The sequence below is a fragment of the Rattus norvegicus genome, chromosome 1 (assembly GCF_036323735.1).
Source record: "Rattus norvegicus strain BN/NHsdMcwi chromosome 1, GRCr8, whole genome shotgun sequence".
In the NCBI taxonomy this organism is placed as follows: Eukaryota; Metazoa; Chordata; class Mammalia; order Rodentia; family Muridae; genus Rattus; species Rattus norvegicus.
In genome coordinates this window covers 169,358,603-169,386,187 of record NC_086019.1, presented here as the reverse complement: position 1 = coordinate 169,386,187, position 27,585 = coordinate 169,358,603, and the positions used below count along the sequence as shown (strand labels likewise).

The 27,585-nt window shown below is 48.6% G+C and overlaps 1 protein-coding gene across 6 annotated transcripts; it reads left to right on the top strand.

The window, feature by feature from the left end:
• Nucleotides 1-757: 757 nt before the first annotated feature.
• Nucleotides 758-23,437, top strand: Trim3 (tripartite motif-containing 3). Of its 6 annotated transcripts, none has more exons than NM_031786.2 (12): nt 758-941; nt 8,420-8,585; nt 14,119-14,350; nt 14,524-14,675; nt 14,889-15,069; nt 15,428-16,160; nt 16,323-16,426; nt 20,459-20,626; nt 20,801-20,969; nt 21,200-21,270; nt 22,619-22,759; nt 22,876-23,437. In NM_031786.2, the coding sequence occupies exons 2-12, from the start codon at nt 8,455-8,457 to the stop codon at nt 23,026-23,028; spliced, it is 2,235 nt and encodes a 744-aa protein (NP_113974.2). In that variant the 5' UTR covers nt 758-941; nt 8,420-8,454; the 3' UTR covers nt 23,029-23,437. The 6 variants fall into 6 exon arrangements, with proteins under 6 accessions (NP_113974.2, XP_038948510.1, XP_038948512.1 ...); XM_039092582.2 differs by having other exon boundaries at nt 764-941; nt 14,506-14,675; nt 22,876-23,435; XM_039092584.2 differs by having other exon boundaries at nt 764-992; nt 14,506-14,675; nt 22,876-23,435.
• Nucleotides 23,438-27,585: the final 4,148 nt, after the last annotated feature.

Here is a 27,585-nt window from a genome sequence, read left to right as displayed (position 1 = left end):
TAATAAAAGCAGCTACCTATTACGGTTATGCGTATTAAATGAGATAATGTATGTAAAGTGATTAGCTCTGTCTGGCACGTAATAAACACTCAGTCCCTGTTAATGTACAATTTTTATTGTATTCTACCAAAGCTGTTTTTCCATAATGCAATGATTCTGAGAATTGTTCTGGGTCTTTGGTGTAAGGAAGGAGTCGCGCTGAATAGTCTAAACCAAATTTCCTAACGAGGCGGCTCCTGAGGCACCTAAAACCGAAATGCAGTCTCCCAGTTAGCCTGCAAACCTCTTCTAGAGTTCTGGGCCGAGGTACAGGTGGTCCCCCTCCCTGCTCAGTGGAAACCAAACTAGCAGATTTCACAGGAGCCTCCGGTAAAGCCAAGGAAGGAACGACCAGAAGCCGCTGGAACGGGCTCTCGGAGTACTGAAGCTAGTTCTAGCTGCTTTTACTTGAAGGCACCAAGTGCCACTACCAGAGCCCAGCTACTCGCCCTCACCCTCGCCCTTAGGCCTAGTGAGCCGGAGGCAGCAGGAGAGGATCCCGGATCCTAGATCCTAGATCCGGGATCCGCTTGCCAGCTCCCAACCGCACTGCATAGGGAGCGCCAGGAGCCGCAGGGGCGGAGGGGCTGGAGGCGGGGTCTGAGAGATGTGGGCGTGGTTGGGGCGGGCCTTCCACTCGGGAGTCGCCCCCTCCCCCGACCGGTCCGCAGCCCCGCCCCGGCCCCTCCCTCCGGCCTGTGCGACGGGTCCGGCGGCAGCGGCGGCGGCGCCGGCGCGGGGACAGACGGAGGCGCGGGACGTGGGGCGGCGCCGCGGGCAGGGCCGGGCGGACGAGCGCTGGCAGCGGGGGCAGCGCTGCGGGCCGCTCCGAGTGGCTGCAGTCCGGGCCTTGCACTCCCATCCCGCTCCCACGCCGTGAGTGCGCGGCGCGGGCCCCAAGGGTGCGTCTAGTCCTCCAGTGTATAGGGGTGTGGATCCTGGTGCTAGCGACGGTGTGTGGGTCCGAGCGTCTTTGGGTGGGGGCGCAGATGCTTTTCAAAAGCTGCTCCTGTCTCTGTCCACGTGAGGCGTGTCCGTGTCTGTGAGAGCAGCGGGGGATTCTTTGGGCTGTGGCTGCTCACGTGAGGTCCATGTTTGCGGGCGGTGTGGTGGGGGGAGGCGCGGGTGGATGGGTGATGGTTCATTTTAGGAGCGCGGGTTTTGGGAGCCTGTGTGTTGGCGGGGGGTACCCAAAGCTGCGGCCGATGGTGGTGGTGGTGGGTGGGTGGGGTTGCTGATTGGCACTCTGGAATCCTGTGGCCCCGCTCGTCCAAAGGGTTCCTTTCTCCCGGGTGCAGAGCCTCCACCCCTGCTCCCTTCTCCGTCCTTCTTAGGCAACGAAACCCACCAGGCAGGATGGAGGACATCCTTCCTCCGCTGCGGGCACTGCTTGCTGAACAGGAAGCTTCCTGCAGAGGCTGTTTCTTGTAGGAAAGGACCCCTCTAGTTCCCCCTCAGCCTGGGCCCTGACTGGAGGACTCCTGTCCCCTCCCTGGTTTCCACCTCTTCCTTCTGGACTTGGTTTCAGAACCTGTGCCACAAACCTGCAGGGACAGATGGTTGCAGGTTGGAAGGGCAGGCTGCACCCCAGGGAGGTCATTCTGACTGAAAAAAAAAAAAAGAAAAGAAAAGAAAAGAAAAAGAAAAAAAAGAAAGAAAGAAAGAAAAGAAAAGCAGGCCCTGTGCATGTTCCTGGTGTGGGAGTCCAGTGTGGATCTCAAAAACCTAGGACTTGGTTCAGAGGGAAGATCTGAGATTTTAGGGCGGGTGCGGTGGTTATCCAGGTCTCAGCCACACTGTGCAGCACATCAGTGCCTATCTCCTAGGGGTCTGGTTTACTGCAGAATGGGAATGTGAGCTGCAGGCCTGACAGGTGCCCTGCCTCTCTCAGCTTGGATGCCTGCAGTGATAGAGCACTTACTACTTGTGCTGTGGGAAGCTCCCTTGTGTTATAGAGGTCTCTCTCGGAATTTTGTTCCTTTGTCTTGTTTCTGCTTTTGATTTTGCTTCTCTTTGCTGAGAGGGACTTGCGAGATTAAACATAACTCTATCGCCAGCATCTATTGAGTACTTTATGGTAGTTACCAATTCAACTGCTTAGGGGACAGTGGCATTTCTGCTAATAGAACTTGAGAAAAAAGTACCATAGGTGGGGTAGTATCGCCTATGGTCAGAAGATAGGTGAGTGCTATAGAGAAGAATGCCAGGGTGAATGCAGCGGGTGACAAGCTCAGAAAACATTCGTTTTGTAAAGCAAGAAGGGGGGCAGCCTGTGAGCACTCTAACGTGTGATGGAAATTAGCAGTCAAATCCTCAAGGTAGTTTGTGTTGGGATCTAGTCATGGGCACCTTGCAGTCTGAAGGAGCCTTGATTTTTGAGAACAAGAAGACTCTCTTTTCTCCCATTTTACAAATATGGGTATGAAGTACAAAGTTGCTTAGATATTATCTTGTGTGGTGGAATTAGTGACAAGACTAGATCCTAAATTTCATGGCTTAAAAAAATACATTTTAAATTAAGATAGATTACATCACTTTGCCTCCTCCCTTCATCCTCTCCCAGTTATGCTCCTACTAACCCGTCCCATGCTCATGTTTAAGTCGATAGCCTCTTTTTCTTTGATTATTACTGTTAGTGTGTGTGTGTGTGTATGTGTGTGTGTATTTGTGTGTGTGTGTGTGTGTGTGTGTGTGTGTGTGTAAATGAATGCACAAACATAGGGTCATGGGGACCCCAGCCCTAATGGATACATCTCTTGACTTTTTAAACTCACACATTTTTGCATCAAGGTTACATCAACCTTGTATGTGGAGGTGAGAGAAAAGTCAGAGTTGAGATTACTTGGTTTCTGGCTGATGAGGCCTGGGGGATGGTTGAGTCTTATGGAAAGAAGAGGCACAGCAGGAAGAGAAGGTCAGGAGGAAGGGAGTTCAGTTTAGGACCTTTCCTGTTCCTCATCCAGGCAAAGATGTCCAGAAATGCAATTAGATGTACAGGTCTTGAATGCAAGGGAGTCTTTCAGCACAAGACTTTGGGGGTTGTTAGAATGGGATGAGAATTAGGACTGGGGCAAATAATGAGATAGTCCAGGCAGAGCATGGACTCAGAGAAGGGACACTGAAGCAAAACCCCATGAACTAAACGTGTAAGAGATGGGCAGTGGGGGACTACCAAGGAGGGACTTAGTCATGAAACGTGGGACTCAGATGCTTCCCTTTGGGGTCTTACTCTTACACGACTAGCCTGTTGGTAAATGTTTCATATTTCTGTTCTGTGCAGTTTTCCCAAGGTACCTATCAAACCCATGTTTTCCCCTCCAGATCCAGTTCAGACAGCTCTTCCTTTTTTTTCCCATTTTCCACCAAGTTAGAAATGTCCTGCTCCCAGCATTTTGAACTTGTCAGTCTCATGACCCTTATCACTTTGTCATTATGTATGTGTGGGTGAGTTTCCCACAGGTAAAAAAAAAAAAGTAGGGAGCCACTTGATCCAACTTTGTGTGTCTAGTTCCTAGATGAAGGGCTTGCTGTGGATTGTGCCCAGGGACATTTCTTGTACCTACTCTGTCAGGCATTAGTGAGAGAGATTAGTAATGTGAATTTCATCACTTCCCTTCTTTGGAAAGGGAAGGGTTGCTCAGGACCTAGGGCTTTCCCTCAGCCATTGTTGTTTCTTTTCTTTTGGAGAAAGCCCAAAGGCTACAACCTACAGACCTTTGTTATTTTTCTGAGCCTCAAATGATCAAATATACCTGCAGGCTAGTGAGTAGGTGGTGCCCCTATTTAGCAGGTGAGCCTAGCTGACTCCCTACACCCATACACACCTCGGCAATGCCTGTGGTCACCTCCAGATCACAGCTGTGTAAATCCTGCACAGTGGAAATATTGTATGACTGGAGGAGAACATGGAGGGTGGCAGGAGGTTGGATGCTTGAGAATCTGGAAAAACTGAAAAGCTTTGAAACATATTTCTCCCTCTATGAGCAACATCTCATTCATTGAGTCCTAGTTGAGATCAAAGTCCTAGTTCAAATCAACTTAACTCTCTGAGTCTGACTTCTCCAGCTCCCAGAAACTACACTCCTCGAGGCTACAGCAGCTTCTTTGTGCCCTTTAAGTCACGAGGTCTCTTATATTTCAGTGACAATCCCTGCCTCTTCCCTTGGTCTCCAGATAGCCTGCTTCCTCTTTGCCATTCCTGTCTCCCAGACCCTCTCAATGTTCTCTACAGACTGTGCATTCTGAGCCTTTATCTTAAATGCTGGCCTTCCTGGGTGCCAAGTCGCAGGCTCTCCTTTCTCACTCTACCCTGGTGCCATCCACCTCCCTGTGGTTTCAGAAATATTCCTATACCAAAGACATCTAAATCCATGTCTTCTCTTTTCTACACTTGAGGTTGCCTTTCTAAGCAACAGCTGGACTATTCCACTTCAGCTATGTCTCATGGGCACCGTTGAGTAATTGTGCTACACGCTGGACTTATACCTTGTCATCCAAACTCTTCCAGTTTCTAAGCTAGAAAACTAGTAACCCTTTCTAATCCCCTCTTCTACCCTCTCTCTCCACATAAAACAAACCAGTTACCACGTTCTATCTGTTTCTGCCTATGAAAACTATTTCAGCCTCCCCTAGCAACTACCCTCCTCAGGCCGGTTTCTTTTTTTTTTTTTTCCCCGGAGCTGGGGACCGAACCCAGCGCCTTGCGCTTCCTAGGTAAGCGCTCTACCACTGAGCTAAATCCCCAGCCCCCTCAGGCCGGTTTCTTAAACTTCCACTCTTGACCTCTGTATTTTCCACACAGCAATCAAAAATCTACTTTTGTAATTCTGGTCTTAACCCCCACCCACCAACCACCACCAAACTTTTCTTTGCACTTTGGATAAAGCCCTAATCCCCTAGCAAGGAAGGGGGTAAAGTCTAAAGTCCTTAATGAGGGCAACAAAGCATTGTGTGGTGCAGCCCCTGCTTAGCTCTGCATCTCATTAGTTAGCCTTCTCCTGCCACAGTGAGAGGTGCAGCTTTCAGAGGCAGAAGGCAGCGTGTGCTCTGTAACTTCCTCATCCTCAATCTCCATTCCTCTGGACCCATCCCTGCCCCGGTCCAGGTCGGGGACTCTCTTTGTACTCCTAGAACAATCTGTTTCCTTATGCTTGTCACCACACTGCATTGCAGAAGTCTGTTTATTCGATTGTGGAATCCATGAGAGCTCAGCTGTGTCCATTTATCTTTGTGTCCCAGCAGAGGTGTCCACTGCATGCTGGATGAGGACTGAAGTGCATATAGAACTGAGCCATAAAAGAGATGGGTGGAATAAGGGACAAAGATGCCCAGGGAAAGAGGTTGCATCCTAGTTCTATGTCCAGAATCCTCCAAACGGCCATGATAAACAGCCCAGTTGAGTCCTGGCCTGTTGGAGGCATTATGTGTAGAACAGAGAGGTAACCCAGGAGGGAGAAGAGCCTAGGGAATCAGTCTTTCAAATCCTAGATTCAGACTGGGGCACGGCCACAGCAGATGTGATGCCCTGAGTATCAGAGTGGGAAGCTGAAGCAGGAAGGGGAAGGGAGGGAGGAGCTGTTGGTCCTTGGACAGAGCCCAATGCCTGCTTCTGTGTGACAGGCTGGGAGATCCCCTGGGTTTAAAGAGGGCTGCAGCCTAACGTCCAGCTGCCCTAGCCAGGCTCAGCCTCCACTGGTACTCTACCTCCCACCCTTCCCATTTACAGACAAGCTTCAGTTTGCCTCCAAGCTCCCTGCCCTGCCAGCTCTCAAGCTGCCCTCCCTCCATCTAGTGATGCCCTGGTATTAAGTCCCCCCAAATGCCAGTCCCCACGTCAGGAGAGAATTTTCTCGAGTGAGTCCTTCCTTACTGTCCCATGTCCACCAGTACATACACACCAGACAAATGCACTTTAGAAGCCTACCTCTCATACCTTCCCAAACCTGAGGAGGCCTGTGGGCTGTCATTCACTCATTGTCTTTAAGAAGCCTGTGGTGCATGAAGCTGGGCATAGCAGTGGTGATCTGGTCCTGGTCACTGCCTGTTTTGCAGCCTCTTCATAGATAACTTTCTGTCATGGATTGTCAATACCCACTTTGTTTACTTCCCCTGCTCATCACTGTGACCTGGCCTCTGCCTGAACTACTCTGCCATAGCCAAACATAGTGAACACTTCTAGTCTTTAACCTGTTTCACCCTGCCCACTATCACTCTCCACTTTTTGTTCCAAGACGCCCTCCCATCCATTCTTATTGCTTTAAGGGCCATTAATATACCAGTGAGTCCAAATCAATGACAAGCCCAGACTTCGCTTGAGTGCCTGTATTCTATTTCTCACTTAAGAGCTCTACCTGGACATCATGTCCATAGTTACAAACTTACCTCGTCTGGAACAGCATTCCCTTATGCAGCCCCCCACCCCCACCCCGACCCCCACCTTAGCTCTTTCTATCTATCCATGGCCCTTTATTTGTGCAGTTGAGAAACTGGGGAGTTGTTATCAGTGTCCCCTTTTCCCTCTGACATCCAGTCTATGACACTGTCCTGATTCAACCTCACAGACATTACTTGCATTAGTCTACCTTTCTGCCTCTGGCTCTGTAACACAGGTAGTGTCACCTGAAGAATTGAGGTAGTTTCCTGATGGCCTCCCTCACTCTGTTCCGCCATAATTGTCATACCAGAAGAGTGTTCTGGTTTGTTTTCCTTCCTTTGTAAGTTGCCTCATCCCTCTGTCTATCTTAGGATAAAGTAATATTCTTATCATGCCTACAAGTCCTTCATAATCTCTTTGTCCCCTAGCTTAGTGCTTGCTGGCATTCATTTTGCTTTAAGCACATAGTCCATTTAAGTATGAGCCTTCTCCCAAGAATGCTCACGCACTTTTGCTTCAGCCCAGCCCAGTCTTCCCACCTTTCCTACCAGTACCCCTACTTACGTTCTCTCCTTGCGGAGCCCTGTGTCATCACTCAGTAAAAAACTTAATTTCTCGTCACATCACTTTTCTTCATAGGATTCCTTGCTGCCTATGGCTTACAATACGTTCTTTTCGTTGTTGTTTTTGAGAACTGGTCTCTATATAGCTCTGGCTATCCTAGAACTCACTATGGTCTCAAGCTCACAGAGACCTACCTGCCTCTGCCTGCCACGTGCTGGGATTAAAGGTGTGCACCACCACACCCAGCTATCCATGTCACTTCCTCACCTTTACTCAGGCATTTCCAGTGTGTATGCACAGCAGCCACTTACTGAATGTTTTGAATTAGTTATCCAGTTCGGTAAAGATTGATCATCTTTGCAACACAGTCCTTGCTAAGTCCTAGAAATAGAGAAGTAAAATGTTTTGCCTGCTTTCAAGAACACTGCATAGGAAGGGAGCAGAGAAGTAGCAAAATTATAGTGTAAGGTCTAGGATGGAGGAAGTACAAGGAACAGGGGTAGCACCTAACGCAGACTTTGAGAAGTCTGGTCTTCCTAAAGGAAGTGACATTTACATGAAAGTTAGGCGAGGGATTGAGGGCAGAGGGGAACAGAATGAATAACTACAGAAACAGAGAACATGGTTTTCTAGGAAGTGAAACTGTTACGACAGATCATACAGTGTGAGACCAGAGGTTGAATGGAAGGTGTGGACAAAGTGTTGCTACCCAGCCTCTAGGGCCAGTTTAAGGATTTTCTCCTCTGGACAGTGGAGAACCATTGAAGGAAGTTAAGAGGAATAATGGTAGGGTCAAATCTGTGTTCAGAAAATCCCCTCTGGTTAGAAGGGGTGGGAGATAGGAAGGGGTGGTGGATAGGCTTAGGAGCAGAACACCAGTTACTGCATTCCTAGTAGAGAACTCGGGCAGCCTGAAATGGGAGCAACACTTAGGAATTTAGGAGAAAGGAGTGCTTGAGAGTCATCCTTAACTTCAATAAAGCACCCCCAGGTTGTTGTGCTAAGTGATAGGGGGGTGAGCTATCTCAATGACTCTTAGAGGCCAGGTGGAGGCATGCTTAGTAGAATAAGAGTTAGGGTGTCAGTGAAGAGTTATTCCTGTACTGTGTCCTTGACATGTACCTCTCTCTCGGGCTCTGAAAACAAGGGTGTGAGATGGGAATTAGGGTTTGCATTACTAAGACTTAGAAACTGACACTCGTAGATAGGAATGATCCAGGATCACCAAGATGCCAAAAGAGAGCCTTTAAAATCCAGTGTAACCCCAAGTCTGTGCTCCAAAATAGTGCCCATTCATGCTCAGAAATCACACAGCCCACGCACTTCAGCCACCACCTTGTCCTGTCCCTGCAGGGAAGAAAGGGGCACATTTCTCTGCAGGAGATATGGTGGGGAGAGAGGGACTGCTGGCCTTCCTGCTGCTGACTATTTCTCTGTACACAGGCTGGTGTTAGTGGCAGGAACCATCTGTGGTCACCATGGCAAAGAGGGAGGACAGCCCTGGCCCGGAGGTGCAGCCAATGGACAAGCAGTTTCTGGTATGCAGTATCTGCCTGGATCGGTACCGGTGCCCCAAAGTTCTGCCTTGTCTACACACCTTCTGCGAAAGGTGAGGAGAACGACTGGAGAGACAAGGGCCTGCAGCCCCTCCCCCTGACCCCCACAAGGAAAACCCACGTTATAGACAAGCGGAGTGTGCACACATGGGAGAGAGGGACAAATGAACCCCATCCTGCAGGAGATAAGGATTTGGTTGCAATAAGCTATGAGAGAATCAGGAACTCTGAATACTGGGCCAGAGAGTCGCCTAGAGTCAGGATTTGTCGTCTCCATCCCAGATCTCAAGGCAGCCAGAGGAGAAATCAGCACTGAGACTCCCAAGCAGCACTGGGGCCAGCATAGTTTGTGACTGATGGAAGGATGGATATTTGCAATTAGGTCTGTTCTTCCCTGCCTCTACTGAAGCCCAGCCTCTAGGCTTCTATGCATCCTACCTTCATTCTCCTAATATTTCTTTATTGAGTGACTGCTATGTGTCAGACCCTATCCAAGTGATTGAGTATGCACTGAGGAGCAAAATAAAAAAAAATAAAAAAAAAAAAAAAGGATCTTATTTTACGAATTTATTGAGACAAGATCTCACTGTATTGCCCTGTCTTGCCTAGAGTTTACTATGTGGAGCAGGTTGGCCTTGAGCGCACAGAGATCTGTTTTCCTCTGCCTCCCAAGTGCTGGGATTGAAGGCATGAGCTATGCCACCATGTCCAGCCCTATAGACATGACCTTTATGATTTAAGGGTTTGTAGTAAAGTGAGGGGGTTAGCAATCAGATATTTAGAGAGCTGCACTGTAGACTCATGAGTTACACCCCAGTAAATTCTGCAGGTGCAGTATTCAACTGCGTGAGCTTAGTGATCCGTTAAAGTTTGTCGAATCCTGTGCATCCCAGGAGTTGGGTAAATGGAATTTAAGAGCAGGCTAAAGAATGGAAAACTCAGCAAGGCCATGCGGCCTGGGGAATGTGATTGATAAGGGGCCTATGAGGAACCCTGGGAAGCCGGAGCAGAGTGCATGATTAGCAGTGGTCTGGGAGGTAGGCTCCATAAGCCCATTAGGAAAGTCATCTTACCCGAGAACCACCCAAGAACCCCGCGTGGTTTTCTGCATGTTCACGTTCTTTTTTGGCAGCATTTTCTCTCTGACCTCTCATTTCATGGCTGTGTCTTAGAGGTCGTAGTCCCCAGGCCTTCTCACCAGAGTCTCCAAACCTTCCATCTGTTTCCTTCCCTGACAGCCCTGCCCTTTGAGATTCCAGCTTTACTGTCTCCTTCCTGTTTACCCGTGGGCAAAGAGGCCTTCCTGCCCATCCAGTCTTCCATCAGCCTGTGGGCCTCAACCCACTTGGTCTGACTCTGATTGTGAACTCCAGCCCTTCTTCTAGCTCCTTCCAGCATGCTATTATTTTCACACCTTTGACTCGCTCTAAAGCCTTGGCTCCTTGGCTGCTCCCTTTCTTCCCACGGGCCACCACCCCCTGGCTTCCCTATCTTCTCTGTCCATCCTCAGACCTACAGCTGATCATCTAACTGTCCCTGGCCCACTTCCCTCACTCTTTTGTCCTTTGACAAGCCTATGCCTCAGAGGCTCAGTGCTACATCACAGCCGTAACTGAATGCCTCTGCATTTATATGCCTAGATCACCGGGCACTCTTGGGGCAAATAAGTGACTGCTTACAGTTGCCCATGGATTTTCTACATGGTTTGCATATATTATTTTACTTAAGATATGTTATTTTTTTCCCCTTTGGATGTGTATGGTATATGAGTGGGTGCATTTTTTTGGTGTGTGAGTTCACATACATCATGTGAAGATGTCAGGTGTCTTCCTTCATTACTGTCTGCCTTGTTGCCTTAAAATAGGGTCTTCTATTGAACTCATTGTTTGGTTAGGTTTGTTGCCAGTGGGTTCCTGGGATCTGCTGTCTCCATCCCTCTCCCCCCTCCCCCACTGCTAGGGTTATAGGCATGTACGGCTATGCCTGTTTTTTATGTGAGTGCTGGAAATTCAAACTTAAGTCTTAACGTTTGCACAGCAAGTCCTCTTACAGTGAGACATCTTTCCAGCTCCAAAAGATACATCATTCCCATTTTAGGAGAAAACTAAGGTTGAGTCATTCAATCACAAAGGAATATAGCCAAGGCTACCCAACATATAAAAGAGAGAAGAGAAGGAAGCTGGCAATAGAAAAGCTTTGCCTTAGGAAGTAAACAAATCTGGTGTGGTAGAATGCACCTTTAATTCTTGTCAGTTTGGAGGCTAGAGGGGCTATGTAGTGAGACTCTGTCTCAAAGGGAAAAAATACAAAATAATAACAAGGAAAAGAAGTAAACAGTAAAAGGTAAATAAGCAAATAAGAGACCAGAAAAGGCAGTGTGTGCTAGTGAGGCAGGAGCTGGGAGGTAGTAGAATATGAGAGTCTCTGTGTAGCCCAGGCTGGCACTGAACAGGTGAGCCTCTTGCCTCAGCTTCCCAAGTGCTGCGATTACAGGTGTGTGGCATCATGTTGGCCTGAACTAGACTTTTTAAAAAGCTCGTTAGTTGTATAGAGAGTGAATTTTAAAGGAGCAAGAGAAGAAACAAGACCAGATGGAAACTGTGGCAGTCCAGGGATGTTGACAATAGGAGTTCTGCATCAGCTTCAAGGTGCGTGGAAGGAAAAGAGGTAGAATAGTGGGATGAGCATTGTTAGATTTCAGAGTCAAGAGGTGGCCATTGATGAGATGTGGGTGGGAGTGGGAGATTCGAATGGACGGATGAGAGGGAGTGAGGGAACAGTTGGGTGGCGAGGAAGCAAGGATGAAGAACCCCTGATGGAGATGGGCCATCGTTGACGTCAGAGCCACTGAGAACAGTGCAGAACATGAGGGAATGAGGGGTACAGAAGAGTCAGGAAAAGCACTTCAATAAGTGAAGAAACAACTCTTAGGTCAGCAGAGACAGCAGCAGGGGTGGGGGTGGGCATAGGCAGAAGAGAGCAGCTTCAAAGGAGCTGCAGACACTTAGAATGTTCCAATTGGGAAGAAGGAGGAGTCAACCCCACCTTCTGGCCCTAAGGAATGTGGAGCATGAAACAAAAACCACTCTCTACTGGGAGGGACTTCAGGGAGAAGTAGGTCACAGGGAAACCAGTTATTATTTGTAAAGCACTTAAGATCATACCCGACATGTAATGTTTGTTACATTTTAATTAAGAACAGAAGGCATAGGCAAGAGCGAGAGAAGAGTCTGGGATACAGGACAGTTTGCACTGTGGGTGTCTTTCCTCTGTAGATTCACCATCTCCGAGCACGGTCGCCTATAGTCTGCTGTCCACTTCTAGTAATCATCACGCTTCCCTCCCTCAGTGACTAATCCCAGCCACGTCTTCCCGTACTCCTCCAGTCTTCGCTCTGTAGTTGAGCCTGCCTGAGATGTTAGGCACTCTTCTTCTGACTCTATCCCTGTGCTCTTCTGCTAAAGCCACCCTTCCTGTGTTCCTTCCTTTTACCAGAGATGGGGTTCATGCCTCCCCTTTAGGCCAACCAAGCCTCCCTCCATCCCCAAAACATTGTCTTACTGGTTTCCTAGTCTCTACCATCACTCTCTCTCTACTGCTAACTTTAGCTTAAAGAGAAGCTCAAATCCCCATTATAATGGGCTGGAGATAGTGGCCCAGTAGTAGGTTGGATAGACTGCAAAATCAAATAAGGTACCCCTTATTAGCAGAGAAAAAATATCCTCTTGTCTCCTTGCAGCACCATCTGGTCCTTCAACCCCCTCCCACTCAACTGCCCAGCCCCTCTCCACCCTTCAACTTGTATCATTCAGACTTCCCCCCACCCCTTATCCTGCAGCAGCCATTGCTGTCACCTTCCCAGAGAAAAGTCTCTTCATGTTTGCCAAATGCAGTGGACACTTTCCACTCCTGAGCCACTTCCCACCCCATGAGTCATTCCCTCCTCCGGGCCCACATTGCTGACCAGACAGTCACTCCTCCAGCCTCTCCGCCCATGCCCTCTGCTCTTCACGTTCGTCTTTGCTCTCTCTTACCAGTGTCTACATCTTCTTTTCCGCCCTCCTCTGTCTTGGCTGATGTTGATTCCCTCCATCTCTGTCTCTTAGCCCCCCTTCTCACCAGTGCTGTTCTTCTGTGTGCCATTTTGATGTGTGCCATCCTCATTGTCTGATATGCCTAAGCTAGGAGGGGGAGCCAGTTAAGACTGGTCTCCCTCACTCTCCATGTCTACTCGCCATTGTCTGCTTCCCATTTCTCCCTTTTTCCCCCTTACTCCTAAATCTGAGCTTCCACCACCAATCCCAAGTGGGTCTCATTGCATAGCCCAGGCTGACGGTGTAATTGAGACAGTCCTCTTATCCATCTCCAGAGTGCTGGGATGATAGGAGTGTGCTGCCATGCCTGGCCATGCTTCTTCAATATAAATGTGTTCCCGCCCATACCCCGAATGCAGGTCTGTCTCACCTCCTGTCTAGAATATCATGAGTGTGTTGGTTAAGCACACCCTTGCTCTGCATTTAAATCTAGGCTCCAGTACGCATTATCTTGATCCCTCTGACCATTCACCATTGCTCTGCCCCATCACACGAGTACAAAGCATAGTGTCCAACACGCATGTCCTTCGTAAATGGTAACTCTGTGACAGTGCCCTGACTTACCTGCTGTCATGTCCCCCTCAGACTCGCCCTCCTGTTGCTGCCCACTGCTGCTGGGATCCACAGCTAGGCTCCTCCTCTTCTCTTGTCGTCCATGCTGTCCCTATCCTGCTAAAGTGCTTTTTGTACCATTCTTCCCCTCCCTCCACCTTTCTCTGCTTGGCCGAATGGTTATTCCTCCACACAGATTGCGTTTACCTCTGAAACGTCTCCTGGCCTCTTCCCCACCTACCTGCGCTGTGTACACTCCCCATCTCCTGTGTGTGCTCTTTGTGAATTGTGCTTCTGTAGGCCAGGCTTTACATTTAACCCCCTTACATGTAAGCGGGCCTCTTACATTTACTCCCCTGTGTGACCGAATTCTGTACTGTCTCCATGTTATAAGGAAAGACTCCTTGGTTTGTGAAAGTAACTTGTCAGGGGTCACAAGTAGATTAGGTTCCTGACCTGGAAATTGAATGGAGGCACACTAGCTCTAGGACCAATGTCTTTAATCTTTAAACTCTAATTCTGTCTTTGTTTCCCTCTGAAGACTAGAACTATTTTAAAAGCTAGCACTGTGTTTTATTTTTTTATCCCCAGAGCTTGATACAAATTTGGCAAGAATAAGCAGTTGGTAAATGTTTAATGAGTTAACAGGGCTAGGACTAGTGGCTACATATTTTCTTGAGGTTTGGTAAACACCTGTGAAAGGTGAGCTTTTGTTTGTTCAAACGAAGGAATGTAGACACGTCTGTTCTTAGAGAGACCAGGGATGAATTTCTGCTCAGTCCTCAGAGGCCTTTTAACACCTGCTGGTGGATGAGGCCTGTGTGCACCACACAAAGATGCCTCAAAATGAAATCTTAATCGCACACCTCTGTAAAGGGGTTAGGCATTTATGAGGGGTGCTTTGCTACTCCCCTTTTGACTCTCCCTTCTCCTTGGCCAGATGTCTCCAGAACTACATCCCTCCTCAGAGCCTGACACTCTCGTGTCCAGTATGCCGGCAGACATCCATCCTCCCAGAACAGGGTGTCTCAGCCCTACAAAACAACTTCTTCATCAGCAGCCTCATGGAGGCCATGCAGCAGGCACCTGATGGGGCCCACGACCCTGAAGACCCCCACCCCCTCAGCGCAGTGGCTGGCCGCCCTCTCTCCTGCCCCAACCATGAAGGCAAGGTGGGCCCAAGCGAGGCCCAGTGAGGCCAGGACTTGGGGTGGGAGGAGAAGGAAAGTTGATAAGGGTAGGGTTGTGGTGGGTGAGGGGTTCTGCCGGGGTGAAGAGGGCCAGAAGGGTGGGGACAAAGAAGTGTAGTGTGGCTGTCGCCTCACAGGAGCCCTTGTACCACCAGACGATGGAGTTTTACTGTGAGGCCTGTGAGACTGCCATGTGTGGTGAGTGCCGCGCAGGGGAGCACCGTGAACACGGCACAGTGCTGTTGCGGGACGTGGTGGAGCAGCACAAGGCAGCTCTACAGCGCCAGCTTGAAGCTGTGCGTGGCCGGTAGGCATCTTCTAGGGTCTGGTGCCTCAGCAGGGACAGGGCAGGGGCCCCGGGGAGGGGAAAGAAAGGGTCTGGGAAAGGCAGGAATAGAAGGCTGAAAGTCAAGTAGGGGATCTCTCAGAGGGCGATAGATAGTGAGGCCCTCTTTGAAAAGGCCTGGTTTGGCCAGGACACCCTCCAGCCATCCTTGTATGAGATGTTTCGTCTCCTCAGATTGCCACAGCTGTCTGCAGCTATCGCCTTGGTTGGGGGCATCAGCCAGCAGCTGCAAGAGCGCAAGGCAGAGGCCCTGGCCCAGATAAGTGCAGCCTTTGAGGACCTGGAGCAAGCTCTGCAGCAGCGCAAGCAGGCTCTGGTCAGCGACTTGGAGAGCATTTGTGGGGCCAAGCAGAAGGTGCGTCAGGTCACCTTGCCTAACCGTGGTCTGTGATGAGGTGGTCTTACTGTCTCCACTGTCCACATAAGGGTTCCTTTTTCCCAGTCTTCGTTTTGCCTCTTGGCGTGGTCTGTCATTGCTGCGCTCCTCTGCCTCCCTGTCCACATGCATTGGCGTGGTCTGTCATTGCTGCGCTCATCTGTCTCCCTGTCCACATGCATTGGCGTGGTCTGTCATTGCTGCGCTCCTCTGCCTCCCTGTCACACGTATCTCTGTGTATTTCTTTCCTGCTGTGATACTACAAGCTCATCAGTAATCCCAGTGCCTTTCTTTTTTGCCAGTCTGCACACTCACCGCTTCTCTTCTTCTTCCACAGGTGTTGCAGACACAGTTAGACACACTGCGCCAGGGTCAGGAACACATTGGCAGTAGCTGCAGCTTTGCAGAGCAGGCACTGAGACTGGGCTCTGCCCCTGAGGTTTTGCTAGTAAGAAAGCACATGCGAGAGAGGCTGGCTGCTCTGGCAGCTCAGGCCTTCCCAGAAAGGCCCCATGAGAATGCACAGCTGGAACTGGTCCTTGAAGTAGATGGGTTGCGGAGATCGGTGCTCAATCTGGGTGCACTGCTCACCACCAGTGCTACTGCACACGAGACAGTGGCCACCGGCGAGGGCCTGCGCCAGGCACTGGTTGGCCAGCCTGCCTCACTCACTGTCACCACCAAAGACAAAGATGGGCGGCTGGTGCGCACGGGCAGCGCAGAGCTGTGCGCAGAGATCACTGGCCCCGATGGCGTGCGCCTTGCGGTACCGGTGGTGGACCACAAAAATGGCACATATGAGCTGGTGTACACAGCACGTACAGAAGGCGACCTGCTCCTCTCAGTGCTGCTCTATGGACAGCCGGTGCGTGGCAGCCCTTTCCGTGTGCGTGCCCTGAGACCCGGAGACTTGCCACCTTCCCCAGATGATGTGAAGCGCCGGGTCAAGTCTCCCGGTGGTCCTGGCAGTCATGTGCGCCAGAAGGCAGTGCGTAGGCCGAGCTCCATGTACAGCACCGGTGGCAAACGGAAAGACAATCCAATTGAGGATGAACTCGTCTTTCGTGTTGGTAGGAGGGCCGAGCACAGAGCCAAGTGAAGGCTAAGGGCAGGTTGAAGGGAGGGGCTGGTGGGGGCCCAGGAAAGGATGGTGGGAACTCGATCAGGCAGGGGCCTTGGGGAGGAGGGGAGTGAGGCTCACTCATCTTTTCCTTCTCATGTCTTTCTCACAGGCAGTCGTGGAAGGGAGAAAGGTGAATTCACCAATTTACAGGGCGTGTCCGCTGCTAGCAGTGGCCGAATAGTGGTAGCAGACAGCAACAACCAATGTATTCAGGTGAGCCGTTTACCTCGCCCCTTCAATGCCACAGAGGGCTCTCACTGCACGGTTCTCCAGGTTCCCGCCCGAAGGTGAAACCCACAGTCAGTACTGTCCTAAAGAGCAGTGAATCAACATACCTCTTTCCCACCCAGGCCAAAATAGCGTCCAGGTCCTTCAGTCAGGGCAGGGTTCCTGTGCTCGTGGCCTTTCCCTTCCAGACATCTTAAGACTGCTCCTAGATCGGCAGCTCCTGTCTTCCTCTGTCTGTTCTTGAGCTTCCTGCTTGCTGGTGTCCTTTGTCTTGGTTTAAGTTCCAGACCTGCCCTTCCCAGCTCTCTTCCAGCATACCATCCTGGCTCCAGAGTATGCTATCCGCCTGGAGAATGCAGCCATCTAGTTGGCTAGAGCACCTTTCATCAGCAGGAGGGTAGCACACAACCCCATGTGGTTTTGTACCCATCTTTCTTTTCCTTGTACCTCTGGCAGCTTATTTAGATGCCAGTCATACTCAGTGTCCATGGTCTCTGATGTATCAAGCTCTTTGTTACATCCAGAAAACATGGCTTCCCTTCTCTACATCCCTTGCAGAAAGCACAGATCCTAGCACAGTGGACATGAGTGTGGTAGATAGTGATTGAGGGCATAGGCCCTGAAACCAGACACCTCAGCTTGAATCCTGGCTCTCCCTGTACTAGCAAGTCATGTGACCTCTTGGCACTGTAGTTAGCTGATGTGTAAAATTAGGAAACACATTTCTCAGGATTGTTGAGAGTATTAAATGTACTATACCTAACACCTAGCTGTTGTTAAATGTATCATTGTCTGCGTATGGACTGTAAACAAAGTCAAGAAGGTAAGAAAGCCGGAAGTTCCCATCCCATCCTGGCTCCCAGAAGCTTGCTATTTGGAACTTAAGGTGACTGAAGTCAGATTGCAAATTGTTTTGGAAATGATTTTAGAATTTTGATTTTACCCTGTGAGATTTGCAATTGTGTACCTCAGTTCTTAGAAATGTATTCTCAGGCAGCTAAACCTTAACTCTGAAGATCCTTATTTTAAAATAGCTTTAAATTTCTTGACCCTGCCTGAATAGCCTTGCTATGAATCCAGCTCTGCCTTTCTTGTCACTCTCAGCAACTTCCTACCCCAGTCCACCTAGCAGAAACTCTTGCAGTCCGGTTATCAGGCCTGCTACCTCAATTTTTCTTAGGCTAGAGGAACAGAGAAACCCAGGAAGGGATTTGGGGCCAGCCTAGATAATGAAGGGAAACTTGGGAGTTCTGGGGTAATCTGGAATTCTACTCAGGATCACCTTTAGCCTCACCCCCTTCTTCCCTTTAAGGTAGAAATGCTTTCTAGCATAAAGGTTGAGATTTGTGAACATCTGTCATGTTGTGCAAACACTTGGGCACTTATCACAATATGCAGAAAGGCTGGTGCTACTTGACTGTCTAGTGAAGGGTTGTGAGAAAGGCCTGGCATAGTCCTGTCTTCCAAATACCTGCTTTTCTGTAACAGTTCTTGCTCAACTCTCCATTCCTAAGTCCACCCTGGCATCATAGCTGCTGGAAGCTTCTTGGATTCCAAGGCTGAGCACTTGTCTCTTACTCTGGGCTACTTGGGACTGATAAGATATGATCCCCCATTTGCTCATGAGGCTGGGGGTCCTTGTGAGCTTATTCAATCAGGCAGGGTGGAACCCTGCTGACAGAGCGCACTCATACAACACTTCATGATTTTGAATGAACAACTTAATTTGTAAACATTTGGCATTGAATCATTGTCTTAGTCTGAAAATGTCTCGAACTCTTTCTGGGAATATCCATTACGATGTGTGCCGGTCACATTCTCCTTTGATCTCCCCCAGCCCTTGGCTGTGGTGGTTTTCACACTTTTCCTTCTCTGGGTTGGTTTGTTGGTCTTGTCTATTGTCTCTCTCTCTCTCTCTCTCTCTCTCTCTCTCTCTCTCTCTCTCTCTCTCTCTTTTGTCATTTCCATTGAGATTCTTGAAGTCAGAGATCTACTTAATGTTGCCAGGTCTAGGAGAGATGTGGAGGCCAAACTGAAGAGTCCAGCAAATTCTAGTGCTGTGAGGGGAGCAGTGTGGCAGCTCTTGCTGAGTACCAGTGTCATGGTAAAGAGGGATGGGATGGAGAATGGAGGGACTTGGTGGGCTGCAAACGTGGTGTTCCCATTAAGAAGCCGGCCCCTTTTAAGTTGAAGAGGTCACTTTTATCCCTATTGAGTTTTGAGGCCTGAGATTGAATTGGGGGTTCTTTTGTTGGTTGAATGCCTAGTGAATGCCAGAAGCAACATGTAGCAGAAAATGCTGTGGCAGACAAAGCAGAGGCAGCACCAGCTCCAAGCAGGGCTTGCCTCCTTAGAAGGGGCAGGTCACAGATACAGCTACAAAGTGACAGTTGTTACAAAGAAAGCTATAAAATGCATACTGTAGGGCCCTAACTTTACATGCATGTATTGATTTGAACAAAGTGGAAACTCTGAAGAATGACCTGGAAATTTAGAATTCTAAAGGTAAATAGGAATTGGCTAGTTCTAATAGGGGTGTGAGAAAGGATGAGAAGAATGAGGCTTCCCAAACCCTACTCTCGAGTCTGAATCAAAACTGCCAGCAGGAGGTGGGTGGCATCATGGACCACCTCACTGCTGACCTGCTCATTTTAGTCCGGTCACTTCTGGTTTTTACCCTCGGGTACTTCCTTTCTTCTGCTGACAATTCTGACTTTGCATAGGACCAGTGCAGACCCCAAGTGCTATGCTGGCTGACCAAGTGAAGGCTTGCTACAAGGTCCATGTCAGAAGAAGTGATATGCTGTGGTCAGTTAGGTCTGGGAGATCTATCCCTGGGTGGCCCAGCAAGAAAGGGGAGAGCAGGGCTGAAGTGAACACTATGTCCAAGACTCAGAAACTTGAGCCCTCTGTGGTAGCTTCTTGGCTCTGATCCGTCCATCTTGTGTCCCCAGAGGCCATAACAAAATGGTGTGTTGTAGGAATTCTGCAATGAGTAGCAGAGCTGTTAAATTAGATGCTGTAATCTAAGAGGAAAAGATTAACAGAGACACTTTAAGATGAAGAGATCTTAGCATCTTGTGAGGCTCAGGCGGAGGAGGAGTAGAAGGGGAGATAGAAAGATTCATTCTAGGGGACTCAGAGGTTAAGTGCACTGGCTGCTGTTCCAGGGGACCAGGGTTCAATTCTCAGCAACCGCGTGGCAGCTCACAATTGTCTGTTTACTCCAATTTCAGGGGATCTGGTGCCCTCTTCTGGGCTCCATGGATACCTGCAATGGTGGTTTATAGAGATTCAGAAAGGCAAAACACCCATACACATAAAATAAAAAACTAAAAAGAGGATTTATTCTGTGCAGAAGGTTACCTCCTTGTCCACTCTCCTTACCTACCCCTTTCCAGCTGGCCGGGGAATTCTGTTGGGTCTTTTTCCTGTACTTCTCTCAAATCCATCTGCTTCCCTACAGGTCATTTCCTTGGTCTGAAACTTCACTGTTTCTCATCTGGATTCCTGCTTCAGCCTCTAACTTGTTGGCTGACTTCCAGTCCAGACTATTTCTGTAAAAGCAGATCTGATCTTGTTGCTTCTCTGGCCATAAATTGTCAGTGGCTCTTCATTATAGCCAGGGTAGATGTAATTCCCATTGACTACTGCAGCCACACCAGTGAGGTCCTCACACGGGGCTCACACTGGCTAGCCTCTGTACCTTTCACAGATCGTTGTGGACGGTTCATCAACTGATATCTTTATTGGCTGTTGGCTCACATATCTCCTTCTCTTGGTGCCTTTTCCCACCATACCCACCATCCCTTTTGTGTTTTCATACCCCCTTCATACCTCTACTGCATATCCTTAAGGTAGCTCTCACCAGGTTTCTCCGTACCCCTGGATGGTGTGAGCACATACTTGTTGAGTGGATGAATAAATAAATGGGATCCTGCTAGGACCCAGCACCCTTTCCTTTGTACCCACAGTGTTCCCCTCCTCCCTGTGCCCTCCCTTGCTCCTCTACTCCAGGTTTTCTCCAATGAGGGCCAGTTCAAGTTCCGATTTGGAGTCCGTGGGCGCTCGCCTGGGCAACTACAGCGTCCTACGGGTGTGGCAGTGGACACCAATGGAGACATTATTGTGGCAGACTATGACAACCGTTGGGTCAGCATCTTCTCTCCTGAGGGCAAGTTCAAGGTGAGAAGAAGCTTGCTGTTGCTGTGCTCTGAACCCGTGGTGACCTGCTCAGAAGGCCATGCTACTAGGTTAGGCCCTGAAGTGGTCTATCACCGGCTTAAGATTCTGCTTTGATGCCAGGCCATCCCTAGTATTCTAGACAGGATAAAGTCCTTATGTGTGCGTTTCCTACAGACCAAAATTGGAGCTGGCCGCCTCATGGGGCCCAAGGGAGTGGCTGTGGACCGGAATGGGCATATCATTGTAGTGGATAACAAGTCTTGCTGTGTCTTCACCTTCCAGCCCAATGGCAAGCTTGTTGGGCGTTTTGGAGGCCGTGGGGCCACTGACCGCCACTTCGCAGGTATGAGAAAACAACTCCAAGATCCAGACTGAGATGCTCTAGTTCTATAGAATTTCCCAGGGTCCTCTGGATGTAAAGACTCCTTCTATATCTTGACCCTTAATTCCCCTTTCCTACTGCCTAGTTCCATCCTCCCAGAGACAGAATTTATCACTCAGGATCCTATCCCTCACCAGACAGAGTGCGTCAGCTTAATGCTTTGAAACCCATCCCGTACTTTCTGTTCACAGGGCCCCACTTTGTGGCTGTGAACAACAAGAATGAGATTGTAGTAACGGATTTCCACAACCATTCAGTGAAGGTCAGTGTCCTCCCCTTCTATGACCACTGTTCCAGTCACCCCTCCTCTTCAAAAAACTTATTTCTCTCCTCTTTCAAACCCCCTTAAAATCCTTCATTGAACCAATAAACATTTATGGCATGGCTACTTTGTCCCAGGCGCTATGCTAGAAGCTGGGAATTCATGTAAGCAAAACAAACACATTCCCTGTCTTCTTGGTTTGTGTAGGTCGGGGTAGAGGAGACAACCAGGAAGTCACAATCTAAAGTAATAGATTCTGGGATAGGTACAGGGAACTGTGGGAGAGTTGAGCAGAAGACTTCAATATAAGGGAAGACCTGAAGCACCAGTAAAATTAACAAAAAAATAGAGAAGGAGGGAGTTTGAAGCAAAGGACACAGAAGACGTTAAGTGTGGTGATACACACCAGTAATCCCAGTGCTTGGAGGTGGAGGCAAAAAGATCAGCAGTTCAAGGTCACCTTTGTCTACATGAAGAACTCAAGGACTACCTGAGATATGTGCTGCCATATATATATGGGAGGGAGAGGGGGGAAAGAGAGACAGACAGATAGACAGGCAGGCAGGCAGGAAAAGACCTACATGGAAGTTGGCATCATGCTCTGGAAACCGTAGGTCCTTCAGATTTAGTACACTGCTGCAAGGTGAGGCTGAGACCTGTGTGCCCTGTGAAGGGGCTGGCTCCCTTTTTAAGAGCTGTGGGAAGTGCTTAAGGAATTGCAGGCAGGGGTATGATGAACCCCTGTGTGTCTTAGAAAGGTCACTCTGGGGGCTGGAGAGATGGCTTGGCGGTTAAGAGCACCCGACTACTCTTCCAGAGATCCTGAGTTCAATTCCCAGTAACCACATGGTGGCTCACAACCATCTGTAAGGAGATCCGATGCCCTCTTCTGGTGTGTCTGAAGACAGCTACAGTGTACTTATATATAATAAATGAATAAATCTTAAAAAAAGAAAAGAAAAGAAAAGAAAAGAAAGGTCACTCTGACTAGGGCAGTGCTAGAGACAGTGATCTAGGTGGGAAGTAAGATCGCCCAGACCTTGAGACATGTATTTGAGACAGATCCAGGGATGTGTCTGTCTGTTTGTGTCAAGCTGAGAGGGTGGGATGGAGAATGGTCTGTCCCAGCAGGGTGGTAGGTAGTAGCACTGTTGAAATAGAGAAAGGAGAAGGACCACTCCCCCAGGGAAGCATCAGCTGGGCAGTGGGATACAGAGTATGATCTCAGGGAAGAATTTCTGGGCTAAGCTGCAGATCTGAGAATTCTCCTTAGAGCTTTACCCCACCCTCCAAGGCCTTGCCCTCTGCCTGAGGTCAGGTCTCCAGTCCCTAGCCCCTTCTCCACCAGGTGTACAGTGCTGATGGAGAGTTCCTCTTCAAATTTGGCTCACATGGCGAGGGCAATGGACAGTTCAATGCCCCCACGGGAGTAGCTGTGGATTCCAATGGAAACATCATCGTGGCTGACTGGGGCAATAGTCGCATACAGGTGAGTTAGGCCCAGGGGTGGCTTGAGAGAGGCTTTCTCTGTGCCTCTGTCCTTCCCCACACAGACTCTTCTCTGCCTGACTTTACTTCTGTTTCCATTCTCCACATCTTCCTCAGGTATTCGACAGCTCTGGTTCCTTCCTGTCCTATATCAACACGTCTGCAGAGCCACTGTATGGCCCACAGGGCTTGGCATTGACCTCGGATGGCCACGTAGTAGTGGCTGATGCTGGCAACCACTGCTTTAAGGCCTATCGATACCTCCAGTAGCTGCACAAGGGCCCTGCTTGGCTCATGGAGGGACGGACATAGGGGTGATTGGACAAGAGGGTCTGGCTAAGAGGTGGGCCAGACCCGGCAGCACTGAATGTGGGCGTGGGCATGGATGTGCCCAATGCCCTTCCCTTCCTCCCCAACCCCACGGTTGCACTTTATTTATTCGGTTCTTGCTTTGGTGACTGGGTGGGCCTGGACTGGTCCCAAGGATGTGTGCAGAGCTTCACCCTAACTCCTTTACACACCCTCCCTTACACCCTCAGTCTGCTCTCTGACCCCCAGCCTGGGGCCAGAACAGCCTCTTACTTCAGAAGTCCCTCTGGTTGTCTCCCTAACACCCCATACACACTGACAGAGACAGCAATACCCCACCCCATATTAAATAAATGTGTTCGCCAAGGTGTTTTTGCTAGGTTCTTGTGGTGTGGGTCTCTGATGGGTTGGAGTATTGGTATCTACTGTGGACTAAAAAGTGGTCAAGAAGACAGGCAGATGGCCCAGTAGCAGCAACAAGTGGTGACATTCTCAAAGAATATTTTAATGTTTTTGTCTTGTTTTAAATACTCATTTTAATTTTATTAATATGGGTATTGTGTTTACATGACTGTCTGTGCACTACATGCATGCAGTGCCTGTGAAGCCCAGAAGTGTGTTAGAGCCCCTGGATCTGGAGTTAGAGATAGTTGTTAGCCATCGTGTGGGTACTGAGAACCAGGTCCAGGGCCTCTTCAAGAACTAAGCGGGCTAACTGCTGAGCCATCTCTCTAGCCCCTAAAGAATATATTTACTTATCCTTTGACAATGCACACGTGTATAAAATGTATCTTGATCATATCTACCTCCTACTCTCCCTGAAACCCCTCAACATATCCTCCTGCCCACATGTTCTCTTCTTTTATGACCCACGGAGTCCAGTTCCAGGTTTGCTTAAAAACAACAACAAACACAAACAAACACAAACCACTTCAGGCTACGAGAACAAAAAGGAGTGAATCTCTGGGACTCCAGCCACTTGCCAATTTCTCTTTCCTAGGCCTCGTATCTCTTGAATGTGCTGTAGAAACAGACAGGTCTCTCCACCCTCCCTTCATGGGGCTACAAAATAGGAAAAGATGACTCTTATCCAGTACATAGCCACAGCTACTAGGAGAACTGTTTTAGATATGAAAGCATTCCTCGAGGTTGTCATGTAAGAGACTCCATGGTTACTGGTAGAGGTCATTCCAAAGAACTGAACCCCTAACCCTTTCCACTGCTGTGCTCCAAGGTTGCTGCTCTTTTCCCACAGTGGAATGGAGGTCTTCACATTGCATTCCAGAGCTCTAGTCACAGGGTAGGACTGCTAATTCCAGAGATAATTAAAACAGTATTCAGTGAACTGGGAGGTAGGGACTACAATTTCTCTACTGGAGACTGAAGCTCAGAGAAATAGGTCACATTGTTGACTGAAGAACAGAGTTAGATCTATAGCTGTCATTCCTAAATTACAGTGTCTCATCCTAGGCTCCTTGCACCTAGCATGATGATTGGTAGAGAAGGTACACAAGAAGAATAGTGGATCTGAGGAGGTTGGTCATGAGAGGTTATGGAAGAGAGAATATATTGCCTAATGTAATTTCCTGGGCATTGGATTGGAGGCACTGTGAATATTGCAAACTATTTGCAGAGAGTAAAAATAGACTGTTTGGACCACATGGATGCCTTGGTTATACTTACCTCTCTGGTCTTCTCCATCTCTGTCAGTTGAGACCTGGTAGGCAGGTAAAGGGACACATTTCCTGAAGCTGTAGGGCAGTGTTGTCTCTGGGCTACACACCTGGATCTGATTATGAGCAGTGCCGCCTCAGTCCATGCACTGACCTAAAGGGGCAGTGGGCTCAGTGTCTGCAGTCTGTTCCTTCCCTTCGTGCTGAGCAAAGCACCAGCTGCAGCACAGAGTGGGAGCTTCAAGTTCCTTTTCCTCCGTCTCTTGGGATGCCTAAAAGCAGAAGAGGGAAGTAAAGGTGGCCTTCCTTGGATAGGAAGTCCTAAGTACTTCCTGTGCCAGCTAGAGAGCAGGTCCCTGGAGCTGGCTTCTAGATTAGGCAGTCTTCCTAAGCCATGCAAGAGGTGTCTCAAAGACAAACCACTTAGTTCCTCCTAGATTCCTCCATCCTGGGTATTTTCTATCTAGTTCTGATCAGAGGTTTGAGTAGGTATAAATGATTCTATGATTCATGTAGTGATTCAATTGGTATGACTCAGATGATCCTCACATACATGGGGCATCACTACAAAACTTTGGTCAGGACAGATCAGGAAGTTATTTTGTAGCCCTGCATAAACTCAAATCCTGCTTGTTCAGTGATCCTCCATAGCAGTGGGTCTCAACCTTCCTAACTCTGCAGCCCTTTAATACAGTGCCCCTTTTGTGGTGACTCCCCAACCAAAAAAAATTATTTCATCACTACTTCATAGCTGTATTTTCCTACTGTTATGAATCATAATATAAATATCTGATATGTGACCACCCTAAGGATTTGGGACTCACAGGTTGAGATCACAGCTCTATGGTCATGTATGTGTTACTATACACTTACTACTTGAAACAATTGATCAGAAAGAGCAGAGGGCCCTGGGAAAACAAAACAGAAATGGTTCTGTCCTTTTGGAGGTTACAATGGTGGAAGAGTGTGACAAAGAACTAAAGGTGTAATGACATCGTGAGTTCAAGTATGAAGGAGAAAAATAGAGCACAGGGACAGAAATAGTGTTAAGTAGGGGAAACGGGGAAAGCCTCTTTTGATCAGCCTGCTGAAGAAGTGAAGAGTGGATAAGGGATTAGCCATTGTAAGTAAAGGTGTCGGAGATATCCAGAGAGGAGGTCTTGATGGGTTTGGAATCTGCAGGAGGTCAAAGTGGCTACAGGAAGGTGGCTCGAGAGAGGGAAAGAATCAGGTTGAAGAGCAAGAGCTGAGCTGGATTTAATTAAGGCCAAATTTGGTCCAAGTGTAACAGCAAATCACTCAAGAAAACGTAAGCAGTAGGGCTGGGTGAGATGAACTGGTGACTGGAGAGAGGTGGGAGGAGACAGGAAAGGGATTGACAGCTCTAAACCCCTTCTCTGGAAGACTGGGTACCTTAAAATCATCTGGTGCTTTCCAATTCTAGGGATGTAGCCTATGGAAAAATTGAACAAACACAAAAGACTGTGTGCTCCAAATGCTTAGCATAGCCTTTCAATACAGACAAATTACAGAGAAACCTACACGTCTATCAGCATGGAATAGTTATATAAACTTTTTGCTGATACCTATTTTTTTATTATTATTAACTTGAGTATTTCTTATATACATTTCGAGTGTTATTCCCTTTCCCGGTTTCCGTGCAAACATCCCCCTCCCCCCTCCCCTTCCTTATCGGTGTTCCCCTCCCCACCCTCCCCCCATTGCCGCCCTCCCCCCATAGACTAGTTCACTGGGGGTTCAGTCTTAGCAGGACCCAGGGCTTCCCCTTCCACTGGTGCTCTTACTAGGATATTCATTGCTACCTATGAGGTCAGAGTCCAGGGTCAGTCCATGTATAGTCTTTAGGTAGTGGCTTAGTCCCTGGAAGCTCTGGTTGCTTGGCATTGTTGCTGATACCTATTTTTAAATATCCTATTTGCACCTTTAAACAGCAACAACAGAAAAAAGCCCTGGAGAAGTAGTTGGGCATAGTGCGTACCTTTAATTTCAGCACTCAGGAGGCAAGAGGCAGAAAGATCTTTGTAGTTCTAGGACATAGTTCCAGGACATAGACTCAGTCCCAAAAGAGACAGTAACCATGTATAGTCTTGTCTTTACAAGCCTGAGTTCTCAGCACGTGGGAGGCTGAGGTGGACACATTGCTTTATGTTTCAGACCAGTCTAGGCTACACCGTGAGTAACAGACCATACATCTAGACCCTGTCTTAAAACAACAAAAATGCTGATGTGTGAAGTATGTTGTAGAAGAAAATCTTCCATCACTTGAATCCTTGTTTTTAGAGAAGATATTGCAAGAATGGGAAAAAGAGCACATGCCTTTAATCCTTGCACTTGGGAGGCAGAAGCAGGTGGATCTCTGAGTTTGAGAGTCTAGTCCACATAGCAAGTTCAGGCCAGCCTGCCTCAAAAAGGTAGTGGTGGTGGGTGTATGACCAAGCTATATATAAGTCTTTTAAGCAAGAAGAGGTAACCTCAAGTATCCTTTTGGAGGTCACCATAGCAATGAGAACTGATGTAGAGGGCAGACTGATTACAGAGGAACAGGAGAAATGGCGAAGCTATCTCAGTGGGCAGACGAGAAAACATGGTGCTTGCACTCTTAAAGGACCAGAAATATACAGATTTCATGTATAATTATGAAGCAGAACTCACAGGACTTAATATTTATGTAACAGTATTTTAGGCATTGTTCCATGTGCTGAAGATACAATGGTGGTGGTGGGGGAAACAGATGAAACCCTTATCCCAGGACTGGGATTGTATATTTCAGTGGTAGAATGCCTGCCTAGTGTGTACCAAACTCCATGTTCAATTCTCCAGTACA